Source organism: Anser anser (genome assembly GCF_964211835.1).
Source record: "Anser anser genome assembly, chromosome: 5".
Classification (NCBI taxonomy): Eukaryota; Metazoa; Chordata; class Aves; order Anseriformes; family Anatidae; genus Anser; species Anser anser.
In genome coordinates, this window is record NC_139725.1 from 10,313,033 (window position 1) to 10,332,801 (window position 19,769).

At 40.0% G+C, this 19,769-nt stretch overlaps 2 protein-coding genes across 9 annotated transcripts in view; one reads left to right on the forward strand and one right to left on the reverse strand.

Annotated features, from left to right (window-relative positions):
• Positions 1-17,610, reverse strand: part of LOC310900365 (uncharacterized protein) — a 107,655-nt gene extending 90,045 nt beyond the window's left edge. For 2 of the 8 annotated variants that reach the window (XM_083838233.1, XM_083838234.1), the window contains exons 1-2: positions 16,470-17,610; positions 14,608-14,843 (exon numbers count right to left, since the gene is read on the reverse strand). The gene's annotated coding sequence lies outside the window, so the exon portion shown is untranslated. The other 6 variants (XM_083838235.1, XM_083838237.1, XM_083838236.1 and 3 more) reach the window with 6 other exon arrangements.
• On the forward strand, positions 791-18,468 carry SLC5A12 (solute carrier family 5 member 12). Its single transcript, XM_083838228.1, has 15 exons — positions 791-1,686; positions 3,206-3,271; positions 4,727-4,778; positions 6,236-6,303; positions 7,356-7,510; positions 8,558-8,698; positions 10,097-10,226; positions 10,566-10,654; positions 12,386-12,498; positions 14,341-14,408; positions 14,764-14,850; positions 15,496-15,674; positions 15,771-15,874; positions 16,081-16,202; positions 17,496-18,468. The coding sequence occupies exons 1-15, from the start codon at positions 1,330-1,332 to the stop codon at positions 17,655-17,657; spliced, it is 1,893 nt and encodes a 630-aa protein (XP_083694354.1). The 5' UTR covers positions 791-1,329; the 3' UTR covers positions 17,658-18,468.
• Positions 18,469-19,769: the final 1,301 nt, after the last annotated feature.

The following is a 19,769-nucleotide window of genomic DNA, read 5'->3' on the forward strand; positions in this document are numbered from 1 at the left end:
GGATAGGATCAGGCAAAACATCAGCTCTGGATGCCTACTAACTCACTGGGTACAACCAACACAGCAAGACCACCTCAGTTTATGGATAACTTAAGTAGGTGTGGTGGAGTGCATCCATCCTAAGGCAAGGCTGAAAAGAAGGACTTTGGCTATTAAAGGCTACCCCAGGATACTGCATCTCTTGTGAGCATCTCTGCAATTGACCCTCCACCCTCACCCCAGGACTATGACTGCACACACCGCCTCTTTCTACAAGAAGTCCATCCTTTGGAATGACAAGTCATTGTCTGCTTTGGAAAAACGTATTGCCATGCTGTAGGCTGTGTTTGAATGAGTATTTATCTACTTAAACAAAAAAACACTAGGAAAACCTAATTCATTGAATTCCAGAAATTATGGCAAAGATTTAGTTAAGAAGTGTTGCTATTGTCTAAGCTACTTCTCTTTGGCTCTGCAGGTCTGACCAAGCTGTCCATGAAAAAATGAAATCAGCACCTCTCACACAAACCCATATAAGCTATAAGTAAAACTGCTGTTAGTAGCCAACAGGGAAACTCAGGTGGTAAATGAAAGTCATCCTCAAACACAGCATGGCCCCTTTCTGCCTGTGCTATCTTTTCAGCACATTTTGGTTCTGACATTGCTGGGGTAGCCGAACACATTGGGTTACCCAGCAAGAGGGCTATGGGGTTGAGGGAAGCATTAGCATTACTTTGCATCATTAAAGCCTCCGGTTCTCTAGGGCAGAGCGTCCATCAAGGAACACACTTAAAATGCCAGAGGACAAGTGCAAACCCTATCGCTGATGCTCAAGTTTAGATTTTAACCATATGAAGGAATTGCTGCTTTGAAAACAAACTCACCAGTAGGGTCATAGGTCTGTACAACAAGCTTTCCTTCATTTCCCTCTCCTTTATTTATTTTTTTATTGCTCTCATTTTATTATTTAAAAATGCTGAGAGGTCAAAAAAGAGTCAGATCAAGTCAATCTGTCAGGCTAATATTTAACCATAAATTAAAACCTCGCAGATAAAAAGGGAGTGTAGTACAGGTTTCACAGCTACGTCCCCCGGCCCAGCCTGCCAGAAACATCAGTAGCACTAGGGTCTAAGTGCATGCAGCACCTTCCGAACTCATCCCGAGCCATTTTTTTTTTTCCCCTCATCAGAGGTGACCAGGATAAAAAAGTCCATAGCTGAATAGTCTGTTTATTATTTGTCGTTGATAAGCTGTAGATAAGCTACACCTTTGCTGCTAAGAGTAGATCTGCTCAGAGCAACAGCTACAGTATATCAGAATCCTCTATCAGAGAATTGCCCAGCTGGTGCTATGTCGAACTTTATAGCTCCAGAAATTAAAAAATTTGTGGCTTGGGACTATGTTGTTTTTGCTCTACTATTTTTAGTATGTGCTAGCATTGGAGTCTTTTTTGCAATTAAAGAGAGAAAAAAGAAAACTTCAAAGGAATTTTTGGTGGGCGGTAAGCAGATGTCATATGGACCAATAGCTTTCTCTCTCACATCTAGTTTCATGTCAGCAGTAACAGTTCTGGGGACACCCTCTGAAGTTTATCGCTACGGGGCATCCTTTGTTCTTTTCTTTCTTTCGTATACCATTGTCATCATTTTTACTGCTGAGCTTTTTCTACCTGTATTTTACCGATCTGGCATTACAAGCACTTATGAGGTAAGTAAATATATATACATTTTTTTTTTAAATGGCTTTTATTCCACTATAAAAGACAGTATGAGGAATATAGATATTTCTAGAGAACAATCCATGACAGAAAACTTTCTGCAATATTTTACAGAACAAATGTACTGATACAAGAATTATGCTTAAAAATGGGTTGCATTATACAAACTAGTTAGTTACTGTGTAACTTGAAAGCAGAAGTTAAATTTTAAAATGCTTTTATATATTTGGGGAACCCCTCCAGTCACTTTAATAAACTGCTGTAGATTTTGCTGCTCATGTTTATGGGAAGTTTTGGCTGAGCAAGGATTGAATGAGCAAAACCATGTTAGTTCAGAAGGAGCTTCTTGGTAACGGGAAGGCTGTCCTTGTTCTCTATGCCCAAACCTTTCTGAGAAACGTCTGTCCTGTCAAACAGTTCTGCCAGGGTATTTGGGAGTATTTCAGCGATAGGCAGGAAAAAATAAAATTGACCATCTATTCTCACTGCTAGGACTGACTGCATTTTCTAGCTGGTTTTGATGCAAGATCTGAGAAAGAATTACTTTTCTTATCTAAACCACGGGAGGTGTCATGGCAGTCACAGTCCCTTGAAGGATACTAGAAAGATGGCTACTGCATTCCTGAATTAATTTTGGAAACAAGTCAAATTACATAAATAAGCTATTCATTTGTACAGCAAAGTGTGGGGCCTATTATGCAAGAGACAAAAGAGATTATCATGAACAAAATTAGTAAGAAACGGGCTGCTTTTAAAATATTATGCCTAGAGATGTGTAAAGGCCTGTGTCCAGTGTCTGATGGGGAACGCACAGGGTCATGGCCCAGGAAGAGACCCAGCCCACACAGGGCTGCCACATCTTTAGCAATGAAGACTTCATTTTTTAGTCAACTCTACGTAGAGATGTTAGGTGGTGATTATGGTTTAAAATTTGGACTTTTGGGGCTAGAGCTCACGTTTAAGTCGCACAATAATAAAGAACACCTCACTTCTTCCACTGGGAGCCTGGAAGAACCTGACTTGTAGATCATAGGCAGATTTGGCTTTAGATTAAGACAAAGCAAATGACAAAGCCAGATTAGCTTGGGGGCAGTGAAGGCCTCTACACTGCTGCTCCTCCATCTGCTCCACCACTGTTTTTGTCCTGTTTCAATTAAAGATGACCTTAAGTTTCCTCTTCCGACAGTTGGAATATACTTCCATTTGAAGTTTTAAGTTCCTTTTTCTTTGTAGCTTCTGAGCTTTTTCAGGTATATCCAGTACAAACAGATACTGAATACTGCAACCCAGCATATAATTTTAACTATATTTTGTGGAGGAAGAGATTTCTGAAATGTAATTATCTCTATGTGTGACATCAATTATGCTCTCCTGTTCATTACTCACAGCAGTAGTTTCAGTTGCCAGTGGTTTTACTTGCACAGCAAGCTGTTACTCAGGAAGAACAGAAGGTTAATAGCTGTGTCACAGATGCTACATGTGCAATTTACTGAAATTCCTCTTTCCTAGTATTTGGAGTTAAGATTTAACAAGATTGTCCGTCTTGCTGCAACATTGATCTACATCCTGCAGACGGTAAGACGATATTGCCTCTTGGTTTGTGATAATTTCACTCAACATATTTATTTTGAAGTACTCGTGTTAGACTGCACTATTTTTTTTTTAAAATGAGATGCTTTAATGAGTTTTCCTTTTTTTGTACAGTTGGACTGTGAATGTTAAAAAAGAAAGGATAGTTGCTTTCCTACTTTCTTCTTCCTGCTTATGATTAAAAAGGTCATTCTTTTTGCCTTTGACACTCGAATGTTCCGCTAAACTCGCACATCTTCTCCAACTGTCGGTCCCCCTGTTTCCTTGAAATCCCTCTCTTTCCAATAGAGTGAATTATATCTTTCTTAAGAAACTAGATGAGCAATATTAGGTACACTTAGTGCAACCATTACCAGTTTACAACACTGGGATGAGGCTATCCCATTGCAAGGCTGCTGCATGCAGCACCTCCTGGGGGATGCCCAGATGGCTCCAGCCCTGTGACGGTCCCACTGGCAACCCTCTTGGGGGGTAGCTGGGGTTTCCTCTCAGTCTTCTATCCAGGATAAGGGAGAGGCAGATGAGTTGGCAGCACCTGCCCAGCTGCTCCCACGCAGCAGGAGAGGTAGGGTCATCCAATCCCTGGTCCCAAAAGGGCTGATCCCAGCAACAGGTCTCGGGATCAAAGCCCAACAGACCACAGGGCAGAAATCACTGCTTAGCATGTACAGACTTCCACATTTATAGACTGCTCTACATTACCACACAGCACTGACTAGACAGCCAGTCCACACCGCTGCATATACAGATAAAAGAAATCATAACGTTCCTGGCTGGTGGGCAGAGAGACTGAGCGGAGACTAGCTTTACTTACCCCAAAAAACACTTATGGAACTACCCAAAACACCACTGTAGACATCACACAGCTTTTTTGCCCTTGGATATAAATGTTCACCAGGTTTCTCAAAATATTAATAATGTATTCGATGAAAACCTTTGGGACACTGGGTGACATTTCTTTTTACTTCCAATCCATTTTTATTAATTCTAGGACTTTTAGCAATAGATACGAATGCTCTTTTGCTTTCAGATTGTTTCACTTTCAGTCTGTCAGAACATATACAGGAAGGCATGAAGGGCATCACGTTAGCTACTCCGCAAGCAACTGAACAAGGGAAGTTTTATTTCCAAAATCCAATACAAGCTATTCCCCCATCAGTGTGTTTTACTGAGTCCTCCTCTTCGTATTTGACAAGGATATTTTGGATGTCTACTCATCTTAGCAATGAATGAAATAAGAAATATCAAGATGGATAATAGTCCTTCCATGTGAAAGGAATTAAAACAAGCATTTTTATCTTGTAAAGATAGAAACAGTAATGCAAAGCGACCTAAAAAAGCCTCTAGATCTGGTATTCTGCTCTAAGCCCCTTTCTAAATAGAAGCATTATCACTGATGATTCACATACACTTTTGTTTCATGAACTTTTTCTCCTTCAGATCCTTTACACAGGAATAGTGGTTTATGCTCCATCACTGGCTCTCAACCAAGGTGAGTTTCCATGCCTACATGGCTACCCCAAATAACCACACCACAAGACAAGCAGAGTAACCAAAGTGAGCAAAGTAGATAAAAGTCATTTAACAAGAAAGTTCTCAAAACTTCTGTAGCAAGGTTTTTGCCTGCACCTAGAAGCTCTCAGTTTCTGACTCATGAGGCCCCTCTCAGACCAGTAAAGTAGCCGGTGTCCAACATTTGCTGTTGTGTTCTGCTTTGCACTTAGTAACAACACAAAGAAGCTAGCGATGAGCAATTTCTCAACATCCTGACAAAGTTCACAGTACAAGCTGACGATCCAAGACCATATTCTGTACTTTGATTCCTCCGTTCCCTGTCTCCCTGTGCTGCTATTACTGTTAGTACCTATGGCACAAAGCTGAGATTCTTCTGTCTCAAGGTGTTTGCAACTGCACAGCTGTGTGTATAGATGTGGGAGAGTAAGGCGTCTTACCAGTCATTAAAGCAGCTGGAAGCAGTTTCATTTAGGGATGATACTGAGTTAATGCCCCTATGGATGCTGAGGGAATTTTTTTCTGGCAGGGATGTAATCTTTCAGGCAAGATGAAAGTCAAGCTCCTGGAGGTAATGGTTATGTTGAAAGATCCTACTGCATTTTTGACACGATGCCAGAACTTGAACTCTCATTCTGATTCCCATGGGCCTAAGCCCATTCCTTGTAGCTGGATGCTGTGCTGCTTCACATACTTCTTTCATTTGTCTTGAAAACCAGGCATACAGCATCCATCACCATAGAAAGGATTAGTGAATTTACCATCACAGAGCACAGGGAACCACCCAGGCCTAACTCCTGGCGTACCTGATTTAATTAAGATTGATTTGGAGGAGATTAGGAGGCTCTTTGCATTGTTCATCATTTAAGTTGCATTTGATTTGTCTGATACCACCTTTCACATGCCATCAAGTTTCCTCCCTCTGGAGCTCAGCTGTATGTTGTGCGACAGATGTGAGTCGCTGAAGTTCATGTTCATTATTAGGTCATACTGATAGAACCTTTATAAGTAGATGTGCTCTCACAAACTGTGCCTGATGGGAGAGACTTCATTATAACCCAATTGAAATTTGTACATCTTTTATATAGAAACTTTGTGAAGTGAAATGTACATGCAAAATACTATGCATTAAAACAATACATCAGCAGTATGGTTTAGCATTGAAATGTTCTGAATCACAGGGAATGGATTTTTTTTTTTGCATTTATTCTTATGCATTACTTCTGCACACTTGAAAGCTAATTTGCAAGAAAACAACAATGCAAAACAGTATCTAGTAGGGTTAAGAAACCTGAACAATCCAGCAAAGCTCCTAACAGACACAGAGATTATTATTTACGTTCATCCTTCTAGGGCTAAAGGATCATAGCTTTTCTGTTACCGTCCAGATAGCCTATTCCCATTTCGCTAATCAGTTGTTTTTCTTTGGTTTCACAGTCACTGGATTTGATCTCTGGGGCTCTGTTGTTGCGACAGGAATTGTCTGCACTTTCTACTGCACTCTGGTATGTAACATGCATAACCAAACAGCTTAAATACAGATTTTTAATTCAACCATCCTTTACACATGACAGCCTATAACAGAGGTAAGGTTTCTAAACCATGGTCTGAGTGTTTCAAGTAGTAGAACATGAGAGAAATTTCTTTCAGACTGTGGTATGAATAAGTCTATTCAGAGGGAAAAAAAACACTTAAATACTCTGCTATATGTCTCAAGGTTTAAGTCAGAGTGCAGATAAGGAAGTGATAACCTTCTTTTGCCATACTATATCTTTTGAGGTGTTTCGCTTTATCTTTTACAAGTTACAGACTGAAAAACACCTTAATAAAAAATGTGCCTCTGGTGTCACCCCAGATCAAGTGCAGAGTGATAAAACCTAGGAAGGATGGCCAACAGGTCATGGAGAGAGCTTTGCTTCCGAGAGGAAGCATTGTGAGACTTTGGGTAACAAAAACAAGATAAACACTGCAGTGGAAGTGGCAGAGCACTTAAGCTCAGGACACATGCAATTTCTAGTTGTCATGACATTACTACCACTAATGAATTTTGTCAGTATCTCCACTCATGCTGGAAACACTACTTATGCTGCTCTAGCACAGATTTGATAAAATATGAAAGTATCTACAGAAGAAAGCTGAGCTGCAAACATTCTGGGGGGTATTCTGTGTCATTAGTCTAATTGTGGACTACTACTAGGCTTTAAGAAATATACAGAGTGCTATGGGAAGTAAAAACATTGGCCAAGTTGTACTCCCTAAGCTTGTTCCACACCATGATATATTCTTCAAATGTATATTAAGAAGGCAGAAAAAAAAGCATTTAACTGGAGGTCAGATATTCTCATATGATTCTGGGCAAGCCATTTAGGCTCTGTCTCATCATTTGATCTGCAGAAATACAACCTTTGTGGGAGGATACAAAGGAAGTTTAAGAAAAGGCCTGATTTGCTAGACAGACAGTAGTCCATGAGCTCCTGAAGTAAGGGGTACTTTTACTTGCTGCTGTATCTGAGCAACAAGAAAGAAGATGAAAACATACAGTTTCTGTTTGTTTCAGGGAGGATTAAAAGCTGTTGTCTGGACTGATGCATTTCAAATGGTGGTTATGGTGCTTGGCTTCGTGACGGTCTTGATTCGAGGAACTATCCTGAGTGGTGGATCGACCAAGGTCTGGGAAGATGCCTATGAAGGATCACGACTAAGCATATTTGAGTAAGAAACAAATGGTTCAAACCCTTTATTTTTGTACACTTAGCATATAGAAACCCTATGCTGACCAAGACACAAACACTCTACCATACTATAGTTACGTACTAACAGGCAACCATCTCAGAAAAGCCTAGTCTTTATTTCTTCAGTTCTTGGGAATGCAGTTGACCTCCAAGGAGAGATAAATTCCTCTTTCCATTGCCTACTCTGAAGAAATGAAAGCCCTACCGAACTCAAAGGAAGCTCCAGCATTTTTCTTTGTGTAGTTACAAACCTACCCAATTATTACTTCCAATTGTATACATCTGTCATTTTCTGTTCATAGAAAAGGCACTTCATTTGAAGTACACTCACAACAGCAGTTAGAAATGGTGAACCAAGGCACTGGGATAGCAAACTTACCTTCGTTTTGCTGTATGGGGCATTGACTGAAAAGTTCATTGATCAAGGCAAGTCACTGACGGAAAATAGCAGCAAGGTCAAATGTTATCTGCAACATGTACTAACAGAATTGCAAAGACGACAGATGTAAGACAGAAAGATGTTCTTGTAATGGTTAGAATTGCTGAGTAATGAAATTTCATTGTTAAAAAAAGATAACACTGCAGCTGAAGCAATATCTTTTAAAGAAAATAATACTTCAGGATGACGTAACTGAAAGCTTGGTGGATTTTTAAGAGTTTAGTGTATGGCTTTATTCCTTGCTGATAATGGGGTCCCAGGCAGGATGGCTTGCCAGTCGTTTGGTGTAACATGAGATCTGAAACTTGAATATAAACCTTCTAGATGTTATTTATTTCTTAGTCCTGACTCAAGCTACATAATATATATTTATCCTGACTTGACAGTACTATGTTCCAATATAAAAAAAAGCTCTCCAAACCTAAAACAAAACACATCAGATAATATCTGTACTGCAAAACAGCATTATTAGTGCAGTACTTCTGATTCAGATGATAGAATGGATAAAATATTCCTGGAAAATCATCTACCTCTTGCTGAATGAAACTGTGTCACAGTAAGTGAACTGCTTCTCTTTTTCTTTTGTAGCTTTGATGTAGATCCTTTAAGACGACATACCTTTTGGACAATTGTTGTTGGTGGAGCATTTACATGGCTGGGACTCTATGGAGTTAATCAGTCCACAATACAGAGATGTATTTCCTGCAAATCCGAGAAGCACGCTAAGGTGTAAGTTACCTATCCTTAACCTATCCTAGCAATCAAACATACTGGCAGACATGGAATTATATCAACAGTTTGTCTAAATAAATATTGGAACAATGTTGGGTGGTAGTTAGCCAACTTTGGCCTATCAGTCTTTTCCCTCTGGTCCTAAACTACATAAAGTACATTAAGAAAGAAAAATGGGTAAGCTAAATTTGCAGTTCATTTATCTGGTGTCAAGCTGCCAAATTAATCTTCAGAAGCAGAGTTTGAATAAGACACCCAAAGAGAAGAAGCGCTGACTGTACCTTTATTAGAAAAGCATTCTTTCAGGAATTCTACATTGTATTTTATTGATATTGGTTATTGAGTTAATGGAGTATGATAGAACAAGGCATCATCTAAGTAAAATAGGATCATGAATTATTAAAATTATAAAGCATACATTAAAAAAATGGAATTATTGGAGAATAGTGAAACTTGACAATACAGACATCTAGGTTTCCAGCATGATAGCTTCCTAAAGTTCAATGTCAGTATGTGCATAACTAGACACACGTTGTACTAAGCAACCAGACTTCTTCATATGCCTAATGATAATTGCTTGCCCACTTGGTTAAAATAGCAACATTTTTTTTCTAAATTCTTCAAACACTTAATTTTTATTTTTTATTTTTGCTAGCTGTAGTCATACTCATTTTTCTTAACGTTATGATAGATTATATGAATTTAGCCTACTGAAACTCAGTCTACAAATGTTTGGAAGTGACAACAGTGAGAATGTCACTAGTTCCAAGTCCAGAAAGACCTTTGAGTCCCAGCAGCATAGCTCTGAACTGGAACTGGCCCTAGCCAGTGACCTTGTGAAAGGTGATGACCAAACAAAATGTAGGCTGTATAATATCTGGCAGCTCCCTGGAACTACAGGATTACTGAACCATAGTCAGACAACCTCCCCAACAGATGGTACCATTCATGTCCATTTCCCTGACTGAAAAAGCACGTTACTTCACATGGTAGCATCACAACCACAACAGAATCCATGCGCAATAAAATTCTGTACACCTTAGAAGGAGAAGAGCAACAACTCCGAACAGACAAAAATCCTCTCATATAGGTGAGTGGAGGGACAGTCCCAGGGTCTGCTGCAGCCTGTGCTGCACAGAACAGTTACTGACTTTGCATGAATCTTTTCCAATGGTACATCATTATCTAGAACATGTATTTTTGCTGTATAGGTGAAAAATACAGCCCATTTGTGCTTTTTTTTTGTAGTACAGATAGCTTTGATCAAGGTGTCTCAAAAAATTATGAATAATTAACATGTAACAGTTTATGTTTAAAATAATAATATATTATATATATATAATATACATAATGTGTATTTATACTGTATTAAATAGAATTTCTCTTCTGTTCTAGAGCACTTTACCTGAATTTATTGGGACTTTGGATAGTCCTGGTGTGTGCAGTATTTTGTGGTTTAGTGATGTACTCTCATTACAAGAATTGTGACCCTTGGACTGCTGGTTTCATTTCAGCTCCTGATCAGGTACAGATACAGATTATAATCATTTGGAGCTGCTTTGGGCCTAGATATTGCATGAGTAAAGACCATTTAGATTTTGTGGGATGCTTCGTGTCTCTTTGCAGGCACTGAGGTGATTGCTCAGTCAGGACTAGTATCCATATATTCTAACACTCCTGCAGTACTAATCTGATAGAGTGTTTTTGCTACACAACATCAGCTTTTTTCAAAAATCCAATAGGACTTGTTAGCTGGAACAAAACCAGAATTATCCAGCATGATCAGAAGCAGCTAATTCTCTTTTGTTACCCAGGAAAATCTTAACTGATTTCTTATGTTGGTCTTCTGTGTCTTCTGCCCCAGCTCATGCCATATTTTGTTATGGACATTTTTTCTTCGATGCCAGGAGTCCCAGGACTATTTGTTGCCTGTGCATTCAGCGGAACGCTGAGGTATGAAGTGACATTTTAGCTACACACCACTGATTTCTTGAGGACATAGAACAGGGCCAAAACAAGAAACACTAAGTAATACACAGCTGTTTTCTTAGCACATTCCGGAAAGAAGCAGTAGTACTTTGCCAGGTTGCATTATATTATACCAAAGTTTGGCTCCACATCTCCAATACCTTTTTTTATCTCAAATATGTTTTAGAATAATGTGACTGACAAAGAAAAGTGTATAATAAAGTTGAGGAAACGCTTGTTCTCTTCAAAAAAGAGCTCAGTTAACTGAAATAACTGAAAACCTGACAGCCATAATATCAGAGTTAGGAACAGAAAGCTTTTTAGCAAGCCTATCTGTACATGAAACAGACTAGAAGAGAAGTCGACAGTAGTTTTAGAAACTCAGAGGGCTGCATGCTATTGCAATTTCTACCCTCTACAGACCAAACATCAATACTCCATAGGACATTAGAAAAGAGAAGGTGCAAATTCACAATGACATCCATTAGATGCCATAGAGTCAGTCACCAACACGCTGTTTTAAAAGACTCTCTGTATCTGTAGAAAATGCACAGCAAGGAGAGCTATCGAGACAGGGAAAAATATGTGTAAAGCCCACTGGCTGCTCTGGGCAGGATGGTTTACAGAGCAAAGAACACTGAGTACCAAATACTGTGATAAAGGTATTGATGCTGCATTTCCTACCATATTGTCACAACAAGGTCACAGGGATTGTGCTTGCCAAATACATATTAACTCACCTAGCTAAGAGTCAGACTACTTCTATTTGATATTTTTCAGTTGTGAGGGAAAACAACAGGCATCTTGTGGCAGTGTAGTACACTACCTCTGGAGTAAGCAGTACTGCGTATCTCAGGTTAAGTCACACCCCTTGGTATGAGATGCCAGTGTGCAAATACAGGGTTGGGAGGATCACAGAAGTTAGTGCCTGCAATTATAACCCTGCAAATTCAGTGATGATTTTTCTTGATTTTACTGGATATTAACATTCTTTTACATAGCTGAGGGAGAATAAATTTGCAAGCCAGGACCCTTTACTACACATGCTTCAACATAATAAGGATGATGATGTTATATCCTAAATAATCACAGAATTGTAGGGGTTGGAAGGGACCTCAAGAGATCATTGGGTCCACCCTCCCTGCCAAAGCAGGTTTCCTAGAGCAGGTTGCCCAGGTAAAAGATGGTTATTCTCCTCTAGTAACGGTGAAGACATACTGCCCACATATCCATAGATGTATAGTCTGACTTATAACTGAGCATTTTCTTCATTTTGAAAAATCACTAAAAATTTTAAAATCTTTGCAGCTAAGTAAACTGAAGGGTCAGTTAGGATGAGTTTCTATCTTGTTCTGTATCAGCATGAAGCAGGGACCCTAGCAATCACAGAATGAACCAAAACCTCACCAGCATCTGCACCATACATAGCTAGACACAAGAAGACCACCTACACTTTTGGAAGGAGTTAGTCTTCATAAGATCTCATGCCAAACCTAAGCTTGCATAGTTTAACGCTTGCTATGAAAACAAATGAATCACCCTCACCCCTCAAATCCCCATATCCTCAGTGAAAACCTCCTCATTTATAAAAAAAAAAACTGTTCAAGAACCATACATTTTATAGTATTAATGCTGAAAAAGAGGCAGCATTTATCTATAAATACAACTTCATTTCAACTTTGCATTTACTTAACTTCATTGTTCTCTCATTTGCAGCACAGTGGCGGCAAGCATCAACGCTTTAGCAACTGTTACCTTTGAAGACTTGGTCAAGCAATGTTTCCCAAACCTCTCTGAGAAGAGGAGCACATGGATCAGCAAAGGTTTATGTAGGTAGCCCAAGTGGAATCCATCTGTGTAAAGGCAAAGGTCTCTGTCCCTCCCAATTGCTGTTATTACAGCAAAGAATAGTGCAGGTTTTTATATACTCTAGCAAGGAGCTTTATTGCCTTAAGCTTTCTACTCGGTCTATAGCAAAAGAAAGGCTTATATAGAGAGTAATCAGCCTGCCTATGATCTCTTCTACCCCTTGGAAAAGCTTCTTACTCCTACTCATATCTCTGTTAACCACAGAACAAGCCATCAGAGATGACGCTTTTAACTTAATTTTAGTTACTTATCTGAGGAACTTAAGTTGAATAGCAAGAAGTTACACTTCTTGGAACTGTGTGTCACAATATGGTCTACTAACATCTGAACAACCACATCACTAAGCTGCGATGTTGTCTCTGTCACATGAATTCAGGAAGTTTGCTAGTGAACATACGCAGTACCAACAGAATTGTGCTCCCTTCCTTGGAGTAAAATTAAGGACTGCATTGCAAGAACAGCCTTCGAACTATAAAGCTAAAGATACTTAAGCTAGTCTTTAGTTCGGGGACTAAAAGTGAAGAAAGGGAGGAACAAAGATGCCCATTGCTAGCTTGCAGAAGCCTGCATATTATTTCACATAGGACAATGAAACTGTACTGCAAAGCAAAGAACACCCAGCACTCGTTCAAGTAGCGAAGGGCAGTGCCTATACTGACCGCTTCAGAAATTCATTTCTGCTTCCAACCCCACCTCATCCTTTAAGCCTTCATCAGTCTAATGTTTCATTAAAATTTCGCATGTTCTGTACCATATCTCATGGTACAGAAACAAATATAGGCTAACATCAACAAGGACAAAACACAATCTTTTTGAAAAGTTTCAAGGTTTTTTTTTTTTTTTTAATGTACTGAAGATACTGGAGAAGATTCTGGAAACTCCTTTACAACACAAAAAGAATATCAGTGTAATTACCACATTGGCCTATAGCAGTATTACTGAATATTACTGAGTATTACTGAATATTATTATTAATATTAAGTAGCACAATAAGACATTTCTGTTCAAGTTTAGAGAATCACATAAGCAGGTTTTCAATTTTTTTTCAGAAGACAATGAACATGTGAAAAAGAAAAGAAAAACTGTCAAAACCAAGTCCAAAGTGGTTTGAATTTCTAAGATAAGTTTTAGAAGCATTGCAGTAATGTCATAACCCTTGTACAAGTATTGTATTAACATCACAACCCACAATTGGCATTTGATAACATAAACCAGTTGATAACCAACCATATGATAACATAAACCAATTTGATAACAAAATCAATACTCTGTTTCCATAACAACTCCAACATTTTGTTCCTTCTTACTTCTTAGCTTTTACAGTTAGTACAGTTAGAACCATTTTTACATCCAGTATCAAAGGTTTGCTAGCACATAAGAAATTTTGTTGTTGAGTCTTGACTCAAGACTTCTACAACAGAGTTGTCTACCACAAGGTTAAAACAGGTGTAAAATGAAGAAAAAGCCATTTTGTTTATCATTGTTCAATTCATTCATTAGATCATTTAAAAATATTATTTCAAGTAAATAGCAATTGAAACATTTCTACAGGAAACATAACTTCTAAGTCAATTCCACTGCCAGATTCTACTTCATAAGAACAAACAAACAAACCCAATCAACTAGCAAAACCAACGTAACTTCACACAAGACACTGCTGAGTGCTTAATGGTCTGCTTTACATATCAAAACCCAAACTGCAAATTCCTCCCCGCTGCCCGGTCACTTATGACGCTACATCAATTACAAATGGACTGCACTATGAACCAGCACTGACAATTATTCTGCCTGTTCTTTTTCAGGTATATTATATGGCGCCCTGTGCACTTCAATGGCTGCAGCAGCATCACTGCTGGGAGGAATCGTGCAGGTATCTAGTGCTTCAGAAATACAACAAACTGAACAGTAACAAACTGAAATGCAATGAACTGAACCAATAATACTGACATCCCTGGGGCCTTCTAGCTTACCTGAACAATTCCTGTAGATACTCATATTAATTCCTCATCTGCTAAGAGAAATAACTAGAAAAAAAAAAGAATCATAAAAAAGTCTCTTTTGCTACTTACTCATTGCTGAGAAGTGATATTGATTGCAATTCTTTCATGGTGTGCCAAAGTTACTGTTTGTCCTTTCTCCTCCACTGAAAGTTGCAGATGGCAATCAGAATTGCTTAAGCTCCCCCAGCTGTTGCTTAGGCTTATGTCTCTTCTCTATGTCCACAGGCTGCACTCTCCATTCATGGGATGTGCGGGGGTCCCATGCTGGGATTATTTACCCTGGGAATTGTCTTTCCTTGTGTTAACTGGAAGGTAAGAAAAAAAAAATCCTTATTAACTGAAAGAACACCTCAGTATATTTTGGTTAAGACCCCACCATGAACATTATTTTGTGGATTTAGACTTGGATTTAGAGTCCAAGCTGGCTATCAGATTTAGAGCCTGAGAACTGTTTAGAAACCCCTTCTCACTGTCTGCATGTATCCAGTTTGAATTTAACTAACTGTGGAATAATTAGATGGACATTTGCCTTTTTTTTTTTTATTAAATATTTCAATTTCTTCTCTTTTATAAAAAAAATAATATTCAACATAACATATGCCCCCCCACCCCCAAGTCCATACCCACCTTGGGAAGTGCACAATGACTTCAATCACTCTGCCTTCGCTACCTTGGGTTTTAACTCGGGTAAAGCAGAACATGAGCTCATTTCACGCTGCCCAGCGGGTGGTCCCAGCACATTTACCTGGTGATAAGACTCTACTCTGTCACTGTGGTTTTGATCAACACCATTTTGCTGCATCTCTCCTAACTAGAGGACAACAGGTGACTGTGTTTGACACCTTGGTCAAGAGAGAACCCAGATGATATACGCTGACAGGGAGACCGTAAACATTTGCTGAGATGTGCTTCCCAGATGCTCGCTGTCTCTGACTGTTCCTTTCTCTCCCTGCCAAGGGCGCTATCGGTGGCCTCCTAACAGGGATCACCTTGGCCTTCTGGGCTGGCATCGGCTCTTTTATTTATCCCGCGCTGCCCACCAAGACCCTTCCCTTGGAGCTGTCGACTCTCAACTGCACGCTGGCAAACACTACGAGCCTGCTGACCACAGTGGCCCCCACAGCAGCTGCCGACAGGTATATCCCCCTCACCATAGGTTCAGCCCAGCACGACCATGCCCCTTGGCAGCAGCCATTACAAGCGGCTTTTCTCTCTCTGTCACGTTTCCTCAGGCCGCTGCTGGCAGACACTTGGTACTCCCTGTCCTACCTCTACTTCAGTGCCATCGGCTGCCTGGGCTGTGCCATCACAGGGCTGCTGATCAGCTTTGTAACAGGTTGGTGTTTTATAAAAACAAAGCCCTGTTACACAAGAACCCAGCTCTGCGTCTGAAGAGCAGCAGGGGGGCCTTGTGAGCAGCTCGTGAAGCCCAGCCTGAGGGGAGCGCGGCTGCTGCGGCCCCACCTCACGGGCTGGGGCAGCCGGAGCTCACACCTGCCTTTCTACAGCCGTACCTTCAACTTCCCTATCCCCTCCTTTCAGGCCCTACCAGAGGAGAAGACATCCCCCCAGTGCTAATTAAGCCGGTCTGCAACCTGTTCTGCTTTTGGTCTGAAAGGCTCAAAACGTTGCTGTGGTGTGGCGTGCGGCACGACAGCCAGGACGTGAGTACTCGCGCGGAACTGAGGAGCCATCGGCAGCCCCCTGTTACGGTCACACAAAGGCTGACTGCGTGACTGGAAGCGAGACTGGCCAAACCCAGGCTCAGCTCCAGCCAGCAATAGGTCACTTATTTCCCCATGGGTGGACAGTGCTGACCTCCCCCTCAGGCAGCCGAGCAGGGACAAAGCCGCACTTTACACCCTAGGGAGGGGTTCACCCAGCTGCTGCCTCCTTCCACCAAGTACAGGAAGAAAAATTTTAGCACTCACGTGTCCATGGAGCTCTCCCGCTGCCATCCCAGCCTCCAAAGCCAGCAGAGCTTCTCCATGCTGCAGCCATGCTCCTGGCCAGCCCATCACGCAGAAAGGCAACCACAGGCACCTGGGCTACTGCCGGCCCCCTGGGGGAGATAATGGCTCCTCCCCAGGTGTCCCAGGGCTCTGTGGCTTGTTAGGGAGGAGCACCCCATTTTCTTGTGCTATCACAACATTTTGCATAGAAACAACATTGCTCCTTCTTAGCAAAATCTGCTAGGATCAGAAGTACAAGTCATCTACAGAGACATCTACGAGTATCTCAAAATCTTGAAAGTAATCTTTAGCCTGCAAGGCTTACAGTATTTGGCAATAAAGTCCCTCCCCACACAGCTTGCATCAAGTTTGACGCTACATTTGATGGTCTAATTTGGAGAACAGCTGTGGCTCTAGATTTACTTCAGCTGTTTGACTTGGCTTTTAGGTGTTCGAGACTTTCCACAGAGAAATAAATCCCCATGTTAATAAAAGCAGAAAAAAAAAAGCCACACATGCATTTATCCCCTTGCATTTGCTTAAAATATAGAATAACATAAATTAAGTAGTTGCAGTGTGAAACCACTGAGGCAAGCGTAGGCCAGACAAAAAGACAGACCACTAAAATGCAGATAAATATGCTAATGATAAAATAAGTTTCAGTGATTGGGAACACACCAAAAACATATTCCAAGACTTGTACATCAACAGAAGAGTTCTGAGAAGTTGTTTCTGTTGCTTTTATTTGATGCTTTTATTAGAGACTTTCCATGGGGGAACGAGAAAAATCAGTGACTGTTGGGGGGATGGGGTGTGAGTGTGGGGAGACGGGACACTAAACAGCGCACATTTATGGGTCTGACAGTCATTTTAAGTAGTGAAGTACTCAGATCTGCAGGAAGGGATGTCAAAATTTCACCATGTAATGTGATACCCTCTAAGCAAAACAAAAAAAGCAGTTCATGCACTCTTCAAACTACTAGGGTATTTTTGTTCTTTTTTCAGGTGGATTTTGAAAAAAATCTGCCTACAGTTACTCCAAATAAAACTGGAACAGAAGATATCACCTTCAAGAATAGTGTCAATGAAGAAAACAGAAGCCAATTACCTGGTTATAATCCTGAGGAAAAATCCTATACTAATATGAACAGAGAATCTCGTCTCTAGAAGCGGAGGAACAAGGGACATTTAATCAAACTTTATTTCTCCAGCTTCAGAAATGAAGAGCTCTTTATATTGCATTTACCAGCTTATAGATGACCATGAGAGAACAATTGCTCTCTATAGCAATAAAGGCCAGATTTTTATGAATTTCATGACAGAACTGGGAAATCATAAAACAATAGGGTTTTGGAAGCACTGCTATTTCAGAAGAAATGTTTCATGAATCTTTCATGGAAACTCCTACTAGGAAGTAGCTGCGATACGTCTATACCACATTCTCTGTTCAGTAACTAGTCATTGAAGGGAAACGTGCAAAGGTGAACTTGTGATAAAGCAAGACTTCAGATAAGCTTCTAGGGTCTCTCACTAAGGTGAGACTGTGAACTGCCCTCTGATGGAGGGCATGCTCTCTCCACGGCTGATGGAGAGAGCCCAGGGGAAAGGATGGAGGTTAAGCTGACCTAGAATGTGCCTATTCTTATGTATTACAAAAAGCCTCCTCACAGGAACGTTGTATAGACCAGACTGGTCTTTTGTTGACTGAGTTAATCGTGCTTGCTTCCTCTGTGGAACAAATGTGTCTTTATAATGTCTTATTCAAAGCTATAGGAGAGGGTAACAAATTTTACTTCAAATCCAGGATTGTTCTTTATCCATATTAGTCTTGGAAAGACATCCTTTCAGCTTGAAAAGATTATCTTCAGGCTTATTGTTTGGTTGAATGTTTGTATATCTGTTTTGTTTGTTTGTTTGTTTGTTTTTTTAAGCTGCAGAATCCATTTACTAACTGTATGCAATAAAGAAAATAAACCCACATTCTGTGTCTCTTCATTGAGAATCCATGAATCCATGTTGAATTTTGATTAAAGGCACATGATTAGGTGAAATAATTTCTGCAGTAGAATGTCTTGCAAGAATGTACCTAGTCCACTAGGTTGTAAATCAAACTCAACAGACTACCTCTTACCTCGATAAATTTATGGATGAACTTTTTTTTTTCAAATCCACCATTAAATGAAAAAGACGGAAAATATCAAAGTCAATTCAGCCAGTTACAGACTCTGCTGATACTTAGCTCATGTTTCTTTGAAGAAGTCAGTTCTTGTTTTTGTTTAATCAGGGACCACCTTTATGATGAAGATATAGTCCTACCTGGTCCTCCAAATTACATCCCCTGTCTGTATTCATGCCCTACCTCTGGGAACAGTCCCAGAATACTCAATTAGAAGACAAAAATAACAGTTTCTAAGTGACACTGTCTTGCTTGTGGGAGACACTTGGTCAACAAACCGAGAGTTAAGTCAATATTTGCGTTAATCCCTTTCACACCACTTTTATAATCTCATAAAAGCTTGCAGCTGAATCCAGCTGGCAGCCTGCTGTCTCATGTGGCATGCTTTCTGTTCCTGCTTCTATCCTTGATACAGTTAGCAAGACAGAGGTCGAAACTTAGTGACCACTACTGCTATAACTTTTATATCTCATGGCCATACACATTATCAGTTAAGCTCTTTTAATATAATCTGTTATGCTTAAGGATGTAAGTCAGTGAAAGTTGTTCAAAACACCAGTGTCAAGCGACATAGCTAGACAGTGGATTAAGAAATCCCTCTGTACTGGTAGTGGGAGGATATGTAAGAGACATCCAACTGTGGAAACAACCAAATCCACTCTGAATATTTCTTGAGGTATCTACTCATTGCAGTATTCTTCCACTCTATATGTAAAGAATGCCTGGTTTGCATTTTTCAATATTTTTTCACACGTTTAACAACAGCTTTGCATTATATTTGCCAGAGACTTCGTACCTTCCAAAGTCCTTGTCACAAATAAATAAATAAATAAATTCTATTTGCCTACTTAATGTGAAAAAAAAGAAGTGAGAACTGCATTCTCTCAGAATGCCTTTGCAGAAATATGCTGAAGAATCTATCTTTAATGCTGTATTTCTGGACTAGGTTTGTTTCAACTAAAGCTGCACATTGAGCCCAAATGTGTTTTGTATTTGTAAAGGGGTCAGACATTCCACAGGTTTTTGCTAAGTTCAGCATGTGGCCTGATATTTGATGGCTAAAATTGTTAATCAGTAGTTCAATATTCAGTCTTTTACTAAGA

What these genes read in the sequence shown, in the direction of transcription:
- SLC5A12 (XM_083838228.1), top strand. Translation starts at nt 1,330, where the DNA reads ATGTCGAACTTTATAGCTCCAGAAATTAAAAAATTTGTGGCTTGGGAC. An exon ending in GCATTCAGCGGAACGCTGAG is followed by an intron (nt 10,655 to 12,385) that starts GTATGAAGTGAC and finishes TCTCATTTGCAG; the next exon opens with CACAGTGGCGGCAAGCATCA. An exon ending in ATGGATCAGCAAAGGTTTAT is followed by an intron (nt 12,499 to 14,340) that starts GTAGGTAGCCCA and finishes GTTCTTTTTCAG; the next exon opens with GTATATTATATGGCGCCCTG.